This window comes from Pseudochaenichthys georgianus, chromosome 5, assembly GCF_902827115.2.
Source record: "Pseudochaenichthys georgianus chromosome 5, fPseGeo1.2, whole genome shotgun sequence".
Classification (NCBI taxonomy): domain Eukaryota; kingdom Metazoa; phylum Chordata; class Actinopteri; order Perciformes; family Channichthyidae; genus Pseudochaenichthys; species Pseudochaenichthys georgianus.
In genome coordinates, this window is record NC_047507.1 from 13,052,998 (window position 1) to 13,065,614 (window position 12,617).

The 12,617-nt window shown below is 41.8% G+C and overlaps 1 protein-coding gene across 3 annotated transcripts in view; it reads left to right on the forward strand.

Moving 5' to 3' along the window:
* Positions 1 to 11,084, forward strand: part of LOC117447105 (calmodulin-binding transcription activator 1-like) — a 53,085-nt gene extending 42,001 nt beyond the window's left edge. The window contains exons 11-23 of one of the 3 annotated variants that reach the window (XM_034083712.2): positions 1,200 to 1,348; positions 2,183 to 2,367; positions 2,451 to 2,529; positions 2,620 to 2,887; positions 3,328 to 3,860; positions 4,855 to 5,003; positions 5,103 to 5,337; positions 5,506 to 5,574; positions 5,744 to 5,889; positions 5,974 to 6,045; positions 6,174 to 6,204; positions 6,742 to 6,813; positions 6,949 to 11,084. In XM_034083712.2, coding sequence (XP_033939603.1) covers positions 1,200 to 1,348; positions 2,183 to 2,367; positions 2,451 to 2,529; positions 2,620 to 2,887; positions 3,328 to 3,860; positions 4,855 to 5,003; positions 5,103 to 5,337; positions 5,506 to 5,574; positions 5,744 to 5,889; positions 5,974 to 6,045; positions 6,174 to 6,204; positions 6,742 to 6,774 — 1,949 coding nt within the window. In that variant the 3' untranslated portion in view covers positions 6,775 to 6,813; positions 6,949 to 11,084. Of the gene's footprint in view, positions 1 to 1,199; positions 1,349 to 2,182; positions 2,368 to 2,450; positions 2,530 to 2,619; positions 2,888 to 3,327; positions 3,861 to 4,854; positions 5,004 to 5,102; positions 5,338 to 5,505; positions 5,575 to 5,743; positions 5,890 to 5,973; positions 6,046 to 6,173; positions 6,205 to 6,741 lie in introns of all 3 variants that reach the window. The other 2 variants (XM_034083711.2, XM_034083713.2) reach the window with 2 other exon arrangements.
* The last annotated feature ends 1,533 nt before the right edge of the window (positions 11,085 to 12,617 follow it).

A 12,617-nucleotide genomic window follows, 5' to 3' on the forward strand; every position in this document is an offset into this window, starting at 1 on the left:
TGATCCTTTATAGCTGGATGTGTCACCAGAATACTTATGCACTTATTTTTACTGGCTAATTATAATCAATTTACTTAATTAATACACATGAAAACAGTTAATGAAATAATTCAATTTGCATTAAAAAAACTATTAGTGAAGATGGTATGCTATTGACAATGACAGATACATTCATGTTTTAATTCAATCCCAAGATTACCTTTAAAGCAGTTCCCAGGATTCCAGTCCACTTTCTTGTATTTCTCTGTATCATGACACGAGCCCTGCAGCATCTAGTCTCAAGTGGCATAATGCATGTGGGAAAGGGAAGTATAACATGGAAAGTTGCATGAAGAGGCAGTAAAAGTACATTGAAAGCCTGTTAAGCAGACATTTGATAAACATATACAAAATTCAACAATTACCATTTCATCCCTATTTAATTTACCTCATTTAAATATAAATGTTTGCCAACTTCCTTTTGATATTGTATTATATCAGTTATTTAAGTTATTCACCAGAGAAATCCAATCTGAAAGCATTACATGCTTTTTATGCGAACAAACATCCAATTTCCTTCACCTTTTTGTGGATGGATCTGTGTTTCTATGCATCTGTATTGTTGTGTTGACTTGTTTGCAGATGGGTTCAAAAGCAGCTTCTTTTGTGTTAAAAAGAGGATTGTTTTTGAAAAATCTGTGTTTCCAGAAACCTCTACTCCTTTCCTGATTGGCAGAGTGTAGAGGGAGGAGCCTGAGTCTCCATGTCCCTCTCATGGCTCCACCCTTTCAGCTTATTTGGTGTGCTGCAGACAGAAAGAAAGAAAAATAGGAGTGAAATGAGAGGAGGAGAAAAAAGAGAGAAAGATAGAGGGACAGAGTGAGAGAGCAGCAGGTGGGATGACATAATGTGCACTGCAGCAATACTGCAGCAGCATTGAAACAAAGGGTCACACACACACAGCATTACACACATATTTGTTGTTAGATGTACACTTTTTTACACACACACACAGTTTCCATAGCCACCAAGTCCCCATTGTTGGTAATGGAGATGTATTGGATTTCAACTCTGATTTATTCTGCATTATTAAGTCCTTCAAAGAAAAGCTTATAGCTGCTTTAAGTAGGATTTACTAAAACATCGAATGCGTCTGCTTGAACACAACAAACAAGTGGCCAATGCTAACAGCTCCATGTGACCCCCGTTCATTCCTGTAGATACCCAGTTCAGGATGTCCATCCTGGAGCGACTGGAGCAGATGGAACAGAGGATGGCTGAGATATCCAATCAGAATCCCAACTCAGAAACCATGGCAACCAAGGACGGAGGAGTGGGCGGAGGAGGGGCCACCGATCAGCAGTCTCAAGTAAGGCAGAGAAGAAGTGATTTGTAGCTTAGGTGAAATGTTCCTTTTTGTATTGGTGGTCTTACACAGCATCAAGTAGGCAGTACAAGTGAACAAGATGAAACAAAACAGTCATAAATGTTTAATTAAAGCCTTTCATGTTTGAGTTCCTGAGAATACATTTGAAGACTGCATGATGATGTGTTTAAAAGCCTGCAAAAGGAAAAGCTTTTCAGCAGACAAAGATACTAAGAACAAAAGCTCCGACGACTTTAGATTCAGAGAGTTGAGATTTTCTGACATCATTTGACTTTAAATCATTTGAAATGTAATATATACTAAGACGAATAATGTGCGAATTTGTTTCAGGGTTTATGTACTGGATTTTATTTACTACAAATGCTGTTTTTATCAGGTCACCCCCCTGAAAGTGTTATTCCTATAACTCCATGTTGGAATGTTTTAGTATGCTTCACTCATGCTCTCAAAATGTCGGAGGCTCTGCAAAATCGTTGAACACTCTTTCTTTGTAAAACCCAACAATGTGTAACACCTTGGAAAACATTCATAAGTAGAAAGGCACTCAGAGAGTGCAGAACTCCGCCGAGGTTGTTGCATTTAGTGAACAATATTGCATGTAACCGCCCTGTCATTTGGATCCGCTCCAAAATGTAATGGGTTCGGGCTTGACCCATGCCACTCCCTAACACCAAGTTCCAAGATTTGGGTCAGTAGTTTTGCCGTAATCCTGTATCAGTCAGACAAACCAAATTAATCCAAAAACCCCTACTTGGCAGGGGTGACAGTCAGCAAAATGTTGCTCATTAAAGTCATGAAAACCCTTTCTTTCTCCAGATTTCTACCGATCAAGGTTCATTCGAGGGACGTGTGGTGGTGGTTTGTGAGAAGATGATGTCTCAGCCGTGCTGGGCTTCATCCAATCAGCTCGTCCACAGCAAGAACTCCAGAGGAATGACCTTACTGCATTTGGCTGCAGCTCAGGGCTACGCAGGGCTCATTCAGACTCTCATTCGCTGGCGGTGAGTGACACACAAACATGACACTCGATTGTGAGCGCACAGACTGGGCCAGGTTATTTTACCTTTGTTGTCTCGCTCCGCAGCACAAAGCATGCTGACAGTATTGACCTGGAGCTCGAGGTGGATCCTCTCAACGTAGACCACTTCTCCTGCACTCCACTGGTGCGTCATCAATATTTCTCAATGGTGTTTGGAGTGTGTCCTTCTGTTCCGTGCCTGTGTGTGATCTGTGTTTTCCTTTGGCCCCCTCAGATGTGGGCATGTGCTCTTGGTCACACCGAGGCAGCCTTGGTGCTTTACCAATGGGATCCACGAGCTCTGGCTATTCCTGATTCGCTGGGACGCCTGCCGCTCAACATCGCCCGATCGCGGGGCCACACTCGATTGGCTGAGCTCTTAGAGCAGCTGCAACTAACCCCTCAAGCTCAGGGCCAGCTGGCTGACACCTGGATGGACAGGTGGAGAGGAGAGTCACAGAGCAGTGGCATAAGCAACAGCCCTACCCCAAACCCTAACTCAGGTGGGAATGCTTGCTATTTTTATGATTTAAACCCATCAAGGAAGAAGTTGTCTCATTTTAAAGGTTCAGTTCACCAAAACACAGAAAATAGCCCTGTGTAACCAGGCCGGCCTGGCTCTGTCCATACAGTAGGTGCAAACTCAGCCTGCAAAGCCCTTTAAAGCTCACAAAGTAATTGCAGTTAAAAACAACAGTTTGACAATTTATAATGGTTATTTGTCAGACCATTTCTAAGCTTGAAGCAGAGTCTTTGTATAATCTACACACCTCTCTCAAATTGAAAACTGACAATGATCACCATTACTAGCTATTTCTAAATGTAAGTGGCAAAAAAAAGATGTAATTGTTCTGGGTGAGCTGAACTTATAGCATGTCTGTCACCAGCCACTTGTCTGTCACCAGCCACTTGCTCTTATTTCCCACCATCTTTGTTTCCCCAGAGCTGAGGAGACCCAGGACAGATAGCCAGCCAGACAACCAGAACCAGAGCTGGGGCCAAACAGGACACAGAGCCCAAAAGGGAGAACAGGGAGGCCCACCTCCAGCCAAGAGACTCAAACCCAGCCCCGACACCCAGCAACAGCTCGCTAACTCACCCCAGGGCAACACCACCCTCACCTCCCTCCTCAACTCGTCCCCTAGTCCTAACACTCAACGCTCTCTCCTCCCCAACACCCCACAAACTCCCCTCCCACAACCCTCCAACCTCAGCTGTCAGAACGCGCCTCCTGCCGGCTCCAGCCCCGACCGGCCTCAGCTCCACAGCGCTCCACTCCCCCACCTGCAGGCCAGGATAGGGGGGTCTGGAGGGGGCACCAGGTGGAGTCTGAGGCAGTCTCTGGGGCAGCGTAGCCTTGCCAGGAGGATCCTGGGGAAAGAGCGGCTGGCCATTCACCTGCGCCAAAGAGTGCTGTCCGACAGGGGGGAGGAGACAGAGCTGCTGACCTATCAGGATCACACAGAGGACTTGCAGGTAGGGGGAGCAGAGTGTGAGGGGCACTTTTGATTTTGTCCCTCAAAAATGAACTTTTTGTACTGTATAGGACAGAACATGTTTACAGACTTGCATGTATGCCATGTTTGTAATAAAATACATGAAGAAATCCATTAAAAATATATCTCCAGTCTCTCCAAACTTTGACCCTCGATATGATACCTCAATAGGTTAAACTGCAATGACAACACCTCAGGAAAGTGCCCAAGAAGGGTAAGATTACATTTGGCAACAAACCTGAACATACAATTACTTACTGTACTAAAACTTTTCACATTAAAGTTGTTATCATGAAAATGGCGCCTGGTGCAGGTTCACCTCTCAGTTACTCCCACAAAAGCAGACACTGACTCCTGAAAATGATCAAGTGCATTTACAAGAAAGGACAGAAGGGCAGAGATACTGAATTCCCACTGAAGCTACTGAACAAGAAGATAGTACTGTATACACCTTGAATGAAATGAAAAGATTCACACTTAGTAGCAGTACAACACTGAGTTCAACCAAAAGATGATAAAGACAAAAAGGCTTTTAGTTTGGATTTAGCCAGATGTAGTGCTTGTTTATCCAACACAACTAGAAATAGACTTAACAAAAAGGGATGCCGTTTTGCCAACTGTAAGATAATTAGCCACCAGGGAAAGACATGTGTATTTTATAATGAATCTGTTTGGCATAACAAAGAGGCTCATGAAGAGAGGATATATGCTGTGTTAAATTATAAAAAACATTGGTGGTTTGATAAAGAATCCGGCCTAACAGTCATATGTTTTGTATGAACACATGATATGCAAACAAGGTAACAAAAGGATCAAATTATGTTGATAATGCTTGGACTAAAGTTGTGTGGCAAAAAAATACCCTGTACGTCATTATCTTAAACCTTTAAATACACAGAGTTGAATGTCGTTAATTTAGGCATTCAAGTACATGTCGAAATGTGTAGCTAACGCCTGCCCTGTGTGTCTGGCAGATGGACATTACGATGCTAGCCGATCACATCATGGAGGCTTCAGCTGGAAGGCTTAAGCAGGAGGCGATGGAGACAGAAACAGACTCCGGGAAGGGGGGGATCAGCAGTGATGTCCGGTTACTGTCTGGTTACCTCAGTGAGGTGGAGAGGTGAGTCAAAGTATTCCTGATTTCGCCGTATTCACTTCACCCAACTCGTGAAATATTTGTGAATAATGAAAGCTTTTCTTTGCTCTCTGTTTCCTCCAGGTTTCTGAACTCCAAGTCCCAGACTCCGAGCCCCAAACCAAACCCTCTCTCAGGGCCTGAGGATCCTCAGGCTAGGCAAGCCCTGTCCTCTTCCTTTGACTGGACCTCCTTCCTCTGTGCAGCTATGAAAGAAGAGAGGTTAAAAACTGGCTCCTGTCTAGCCATGACCGAGGCAGAGCAGGGGGAGCTGTACGAGACCATCAGGCATGCTCTGCACTCCCTCAGAAAACACAAGGTACTTATGGCGCTTGGAAAAGTACAGTTTTTTTTATTTTTAAATGGTATGTTGTCCTGGTTTTGGTATTAGTTCTTCCCTTTGTCTTTCATGAATCACAATCACTTGAAAAAGCTTACTATGAACATGTATGATGTTTATAAATACTTGTAATGTAATTCCCCGCAGGGTCCCATTCAGGAACAACGCAAAGAGATTGCAGCAGTGATTCAGCGCTGCTATAAGAGATACAAGCAGGTACGAGTTTACAGCAACAACACATCAGAGAACCAGACATTAACAGCTGTGTCCTCTGCATTAACGTAGGCTAAAATGAAACAATTCTATTAGAACAAATTACGACATAGTATTCAGGATTACACTGCTAATGTTCTGTTGACCTCTCTGCTTGTGTCTTCTCTCTCAGTATGCACTTTATAAGAGGATGACCCTGGCAGCCATCCTGATCCAGAGTCGTTTCCGGAGTTTCCATGAGCAGAGGAAGTTCCAGCAGAGTCGTAGAGCAGCGGTCCTCATCCAGCAATACTACCGCTCCTACAGACACTCCCTTGGGTACTCCACTCTCTCTCTCTCACACACACTAAAGGCATAGCTATACACAAAGGCCTCTTCTTACTCGTGTGTCTTTGCCCACAGCAGCCTCCTCACGAAAAAACAGAACCAAGCTGCTCGCAAGATCCTGAGATTCCTGCTCCGATGCCGCCACAGGTGAGACACCAAGCCCCCCACACACCCTCCAACACCACTGCACACACATCCCCACACACACTTACAGCCCAATGTCGCACATCTACATTGGTGCTAATAGTTGGTGTTGTTTTACTGTTCCTGTGAAGCCCCTTGATGGACGATAGGCCTCTGAAACGGGTGAGTCTTCTCTCTCTCTTCTCTCTTCCCCTCTCTCCCGGTGGCTGATGCCTGTTTGCATGTCAGCAGAGGGAGAGGGAGAGGAGATTCTGGATTGTCATCCTTCTAGCTCTCTCGCTCTCTCGCTCTCTCGCTCTCTCTCTCTCTCTCTCTCTCTCTCTCTCTCTCTCTCTCTCTCTCTCTCTTTCTCTCTCACTGTCTATCCGAGGTCTGCTGAATGATGTCTGCATGATTGACAGATAGCTAGAGGAGCGATTCTTGCATACGGGGGCATGTTCTGACTGACATCACTAGGGGACTTTAAGTGTCTTGCTTGGCCTGCCAGTCTTTTTCTATGTGTGCCTTGACGGGTGGGGAGGTTTACAGGATGGAGGGTGTGTGTGTGTGCTGAGCGGGATTTACACGCTGAATAACTTTTCCTGTTGCTCTGAGTTTGACCTTTCGGTATTAAAGTTAAAAGAAAAATACACACACACATATTTCTCTGAATGTATCTCTAATGTGTGTTTGTTTCCCCCCCCCCCCCCCCCCCCCCAGGGCCAGAGAGCAGAGAAAGGCCAGGGGTCCTGAGAGCCCACCGTCAGTCCCCCCACACACCCTCCTCAGCCTGTGAGCAATCTATAAACCCTCCCCTCCATCTTCCCCCCTTTTTCCTTTCTTCTGTCCTCCCCAACTCCTCCTCCTTCCCCTTTCCATTATTCTCCTCCCTTGTCCTCTCTCACTCTCTCTCCCTCTTCTCTAAAGAGGGGAAAGACTCTTCCCAGACAGACTGAGGACAGGATAGGTGTCCATCATGGCAGCTCGGACAGACAGACTGCTGGGTGGAGCCCAGGGACCTGGCTCCGCCCACAGCACTGATCCTCCTCCACAGTTTCACTGGGAGGCCATCACATTAACCTCATGGCATTCTTTGCACTCTTCATGAGTATGTTTCTTTGCAAGAGCAAGTCGACGAGTCAGGCGAGAGAACGCGGAGAGGAAGCGTCTGGCGAAGACATCCCTGCGCTCACGGTGGCGTCTGGAACGTGCTCCGGCGACGGAGAATGGCTGGCTCAAGATAAAGGCTACTTTAACATGCTGAAAATATACGAAACCTTTTGAGTTTTGTACCCAAACAGAAATCCATGAAAGAATAAGAAAAACATAAACCAAAAAACTCACTTCTATGTTGCATTTGCATGCAAGATTTTTTCGCTTATTCTTCCTCTCCATCATCGTGAAGAACTATAGAGGCGAACCATTCTGCGGATTCAGTATCTCACCAACCATCCTGACTCACAGGCTTACAAACCTATTAATCAGTCACCCGATCAAAAGGGGAGGAACTGCACTTGAATGTAAGAGGGGCATTGTTAGATAAGGGTCGGGGTCTGAATAACGATGTCTTAATTTGTTACATGGACTTTGTATGGAGTCGTTCTCAGAGGCTGCACTTTGCTCGCCTGACGTGGTGTGTCCGTGTTTGTTCAATTCAATGCATGTGTTTGAGCCACGAGCTCCTGCATGCTTGCCAAACTGCTTTAGTGTTGTTTCTTTTGTATTTCTATGTGTAGTTGTGTCTCACTTACGTCCTCATCAACTTATCCTTGCCCTGTGTAATGTGAACTGTGTAAGGACAAATGACTTATTTTGGGTGCTTTTTTAAAAAAAAAGTCTTTATTTATTTAAGGGTCTGATTATTTATTTAATTGGCTCAAGAGTGGTTCAGCTTGAGGCTGGTTTTCCCCCTTTGTGTGGTAAAATATGACATGTTCCAATGGTTAAATGTCTCTGTTAGTTTGTTCTTTGCGTGAACCTCTAAATCCTAAGTGTGGTTTGAGGAGAGAGTCACATACCATTGCCTTGACTTCTTGACTCTGAGAGGTCTCTATGCTGGCTCTGTACAGGACATGGGTCCTATACCTGCCCCTATACAGGGCATTGGTCCCCATATTAGCCCATATGGGCGATCAAATCCATATTTTGGACTATTGCATATTCCTGTATATAAACTGACGAGGTAAGGGGATACGAGGACCCTGAAACTTTTTCATAAGAGGACTGTATTTAAGATTATAAATTATTTTACTCCCATAATGAGAACTTAAGACAGAGGCCTGGGTACACAGGATGGCTGTATTGCTTGTAAATAATGTAGATAATACAAACGGAGTAATGTGCATGAGATTTAAGAAACAGCAAAAAGAACATGTTAGTGGCTCTGGACTGTGAGAGGATTTTAACTGCTTCACTTTAAGAGTATCCAGTATAAGTATTACTGAAAAGAACATTTTGTTAAAGCATGCTACTGAAAAATCTAATGTTAGAAATATAAGTGGGAAAACAAAGTTAGCTGAAACAATGAGATTTCAGACAAAAACATTTACACTTTGTGCTTTTTCTTTCTTGGCAAGCAAAAATTAAACCCTTTTTGCCAGTAGTGCCAATTATTATGAATGCTATTTTTGCCTAACAATATGTTACGTTGGGGAAACCAACACCCAAAAGATATCAGTAAGATCCACAGAGGCAACACACACACAGACAATAAACAGTAGAAGAGATCTAGTAGTAGCTCAAGCATAGACAAGCTCAGAGGTTTGTGTAGACGAAGATGATGCAAGTATGAAAATGTTATTAATGGTGATTTTGGTCGTTTTACTATGAATGCAATGAATGGTGAAGAGGGTGCTACATTCTTTACAATGTGGTTGTGCTTCAGCAACATACTAGCTTTTATTAAGACCATTACTCACACCTACAGCGGGTCCAGCCTGGCCTCCAGTCAAAGCTTTCCATCTTCAAACAGAATGTCTCTTCCCCTCCCCTTTTTTACATATCATTTGTTTATTTTTCTGTTTTATTCATTGTCACTGCCATTATGATACCACGTGTACTTTAGACTTCTGGAAAGCTCTGTTTAGAAAGTGCCTGCTCGATTTAACAGAAAAGTGCAAGCTAATATCAGGAAATATCTATTGTATGTCCTCCAAAAGGTTGCCAGTTACCTGTTTATTTTCCTAAACTGTGTGTTAAAAAATGACAGTGTTAAACTTGATCCGAGTCTAAGTTAGAAGCTCTAATTTGTCAGTGGTATGAATGAACGCTCATGGCCTGATTGATGCTTTGTGTTGCTTTATGAGTCAAATCAGTAATTACAGTATCACTTTATGCCCCCTCTTGTCTGTCAATTTTGCAGTATTAGAACAAGAAAACCATAGATTCAGCCTCTGTGTGTGAAAGGCACTAAGTCCATTCAAGATCTCTGTGTCGCTGTTGGGAGGAAGATGTGTTTTCTTGCAGGGACTTACTTTGTCTGTCTTTCCTTCTCGCAGCATTTACACGAAAGCATAACCCAGCAGTTCTCCAGAGGATAGAAATAGCTGTCACTTTCTTTCTTTGTCTTTCACTCACACACGTAAACACATACATACAGTACACAAAGGTACACAATCCCACACAAATATGCCACATACTTTCTCTCTGTGCTTATGTCTTTGGGAACATTTAAATCTGTCCCTTAGATTTTACTCAGGGTTGAAGAACAGGGAGATGGTGTGTGGAGTGGGATGATGGCCTGCACAGAGTTGTACCACGACTGTGTACATTTGTCTATGCATATGTATGTGTACATATTTGTGTATGTTAGGAATACTCCAGTTGTTCATTCTCTAATTTAGTATCAACACATGTTCAAATTAGTCTTATTTTGTGAAGCAGCAGATGATGTTTGCCTCATCCGAGCTGTGCTTGCATCACTTTTTTCTACAAGGAAAAAAAGAATCTCCAAATCCCGTATTTTATAGGATTTAGTTTGATTATACTCTAAAATAAAAGCAAGTGAAAAAGGGATATTTCTATTTGTATACATGTTCTTGTCTTAAACGCACAAGATTCTTGATATAGATCATTCTTAAAGGAAAATAGGCCACGTAACACCTCCATTCTTAATTATAAAGAGTTTTAAGAGATAGTATATTGAACAATTTACAATTGGGCTATCTCTATTATGTGTGTTTCACATGTTTTCTGAATTTTCCTTATACTGAGAGACAGCCTTGGTTAGGACGCCGCTGTCAGGATCGTTCATGTTACTGTATCGCTCCTCTTAAATGTCCCCTCCTCTCACATCAGCACAACTCAAGCCACAAAGAACACTGCTTTGGACTCCTTTATACATTATATACATATATATATATATATATATATGCACACACAGCCAAATACACACACCAACATCAAAATGCTTGCGCTTTTCAACAGACACAAAGCAATTACACACACATCAAACTAGACACACAGATTGCAGCTAATTCATCAATAGTGTGTTCATGTTTTGGGAGAGGATGGTGACTGTAAAAATAGTATGTAGAGTAGTAGTAAAAAATAAAATAAAGAAATATTGCCATAGTAAACAGCTGGTAGACACGCACAGAGACGGCGTCTGTACTCATGAGTCCGCCCAGATATGAATGGTATAACCTTTCAGGCCTTGTTTTGAGAGGGAGTGGCCAAACACCCCATTGCATTGCATGCTAGAATGGTAGACCCTTATTGATAATCTATGGCTAGACCTCTCCTTGCCTTCCTCTTCTTCACCTCTCTATCTCTCTCATTTCCTACTGTATTCCCACCTTGCCTGCTGTTGTGTTCTCCATGCCTATCTCAGTCCTTCATTCCTCTTTTTTTTCTTGTTTGTAGCCTAGTTTTTACTTTGTTTTACAAACGTGCATGCACAAGCATCACTAAATTGTTGATGTTTTTAAAAAGAATATTTTGTTGCTGAGGCCATGCAAAGTGTTTTGAATATTGCCCTTATATGTGGAAAATGTCTTCTGAATGCTTTACATAATTTCTGCTGTAAAATGAAATCAGAATAAAAAGAAAAATTTGCACTTTAACTTATTTTTATTTGCCTAGTATTTATTTAGAGAAAGTATATAATCTGGGCTTTTCTTATTTCCTACTCTAATAAAGCTGGATCCAGTGTATTTCTACACCTCATTGGTCCACTCTGAAATCTTGAATACATCCTTTCATATTTGTATATGTTAACCTTTAATTTAGTATATCTTCCATTAATGTACAGAAAGGGGGTGTTGAACTTGAAGCAATCGGATAAAACCCTAAATATGCAATTTCTTCTAATATCTCTAATAAAAAAGTATTCCACAATAATTGTTAAAGTTACATTTTTTTATATAACCATATTACCCAAATTTCAGTTGTTATAAATTCCAGATCTGTCTCTTTTCCCAAAACTCTTCATTGTACCAGTTTCACACATAGTACAGCCTACTACACTGCCCTTTCCTTTATCTCTTCTGACATTATCAGAACATGTTATTGCAAATACTAATGTGTCCTGTGCCAAGTTTCTTGAATAGTTCATTGTCTCTGATTCTTCACGTGTTTTTCCTGACTTCACAACAATATGCTTTACTGACCTCCAGTTTTAACATTCTGCCTGCACATCATGGGCTTCACTTTGTTAGAACAAGTGGTGGGGACATTTCTCCAGATTTAACATCAGCATAGCAGAAGACCAAATATGTCCCTTCCCTGGGTGTTAATCCTTGAGCACCTGCATGAAAACCCAATGCATAAACCTCTGGACCACCAATGTGACACGAAGGACTCCCAATAACTCAGATGCATGATTCTTTCTTGACTTCAGAACTATCTTTTAATATCAAAAAGACTTCTCAAAGTACAAAGGTATCTAGGATCTACTAGGACACTCAAAAGTTCACTAGGTTCGACTAGGTTGCTCAAAGTTACACGAAGAAATACAGACATGGACTTAGTGTTGAGACAAGACGAACCGACAAAAGACAACAGGAAAACAGGGCTACATATACACAACAGTTAATGAGGCACAGGTGCAAACAATTAAGAACAGGAGATCACTATCAATCTGACAAGTGACACACCACCACAGGAAGTGATGACACCTGAAACGAGAGGACAGAGTCAACATCAAAATAAAACTGCAAGGCCACCAGAATAAACACAAAACAATAAGCTCACAGACTCTAACGCTGAAACCTTACACAATGTGTTTTTAAAATAATGAAAACCCAACTATAGATCTTGCTGTGATGTGATTTGAAGTGAATTTGTACCTTTATGCACACAACGAGCACACGGGTATACGGAGGAGAGAACATGACATAGGTACAAAATATATGAATACATAAATACAGGAATAAATACAGGGATAATAAAATATAATAATAAATACAGGAATAAATAAATAAATGTGAAAATAAATACAGGAATAAATAAACACAAGACAAAATAAATAAATACAGGAATAAATAAATAAATGTGGAAATAAATAAATATAAATTGAGAATAAAACAGAACACACATTATATATATTTAATGTATATTTCTAAATTGATTTTCACATACATTTATATATTTATTAA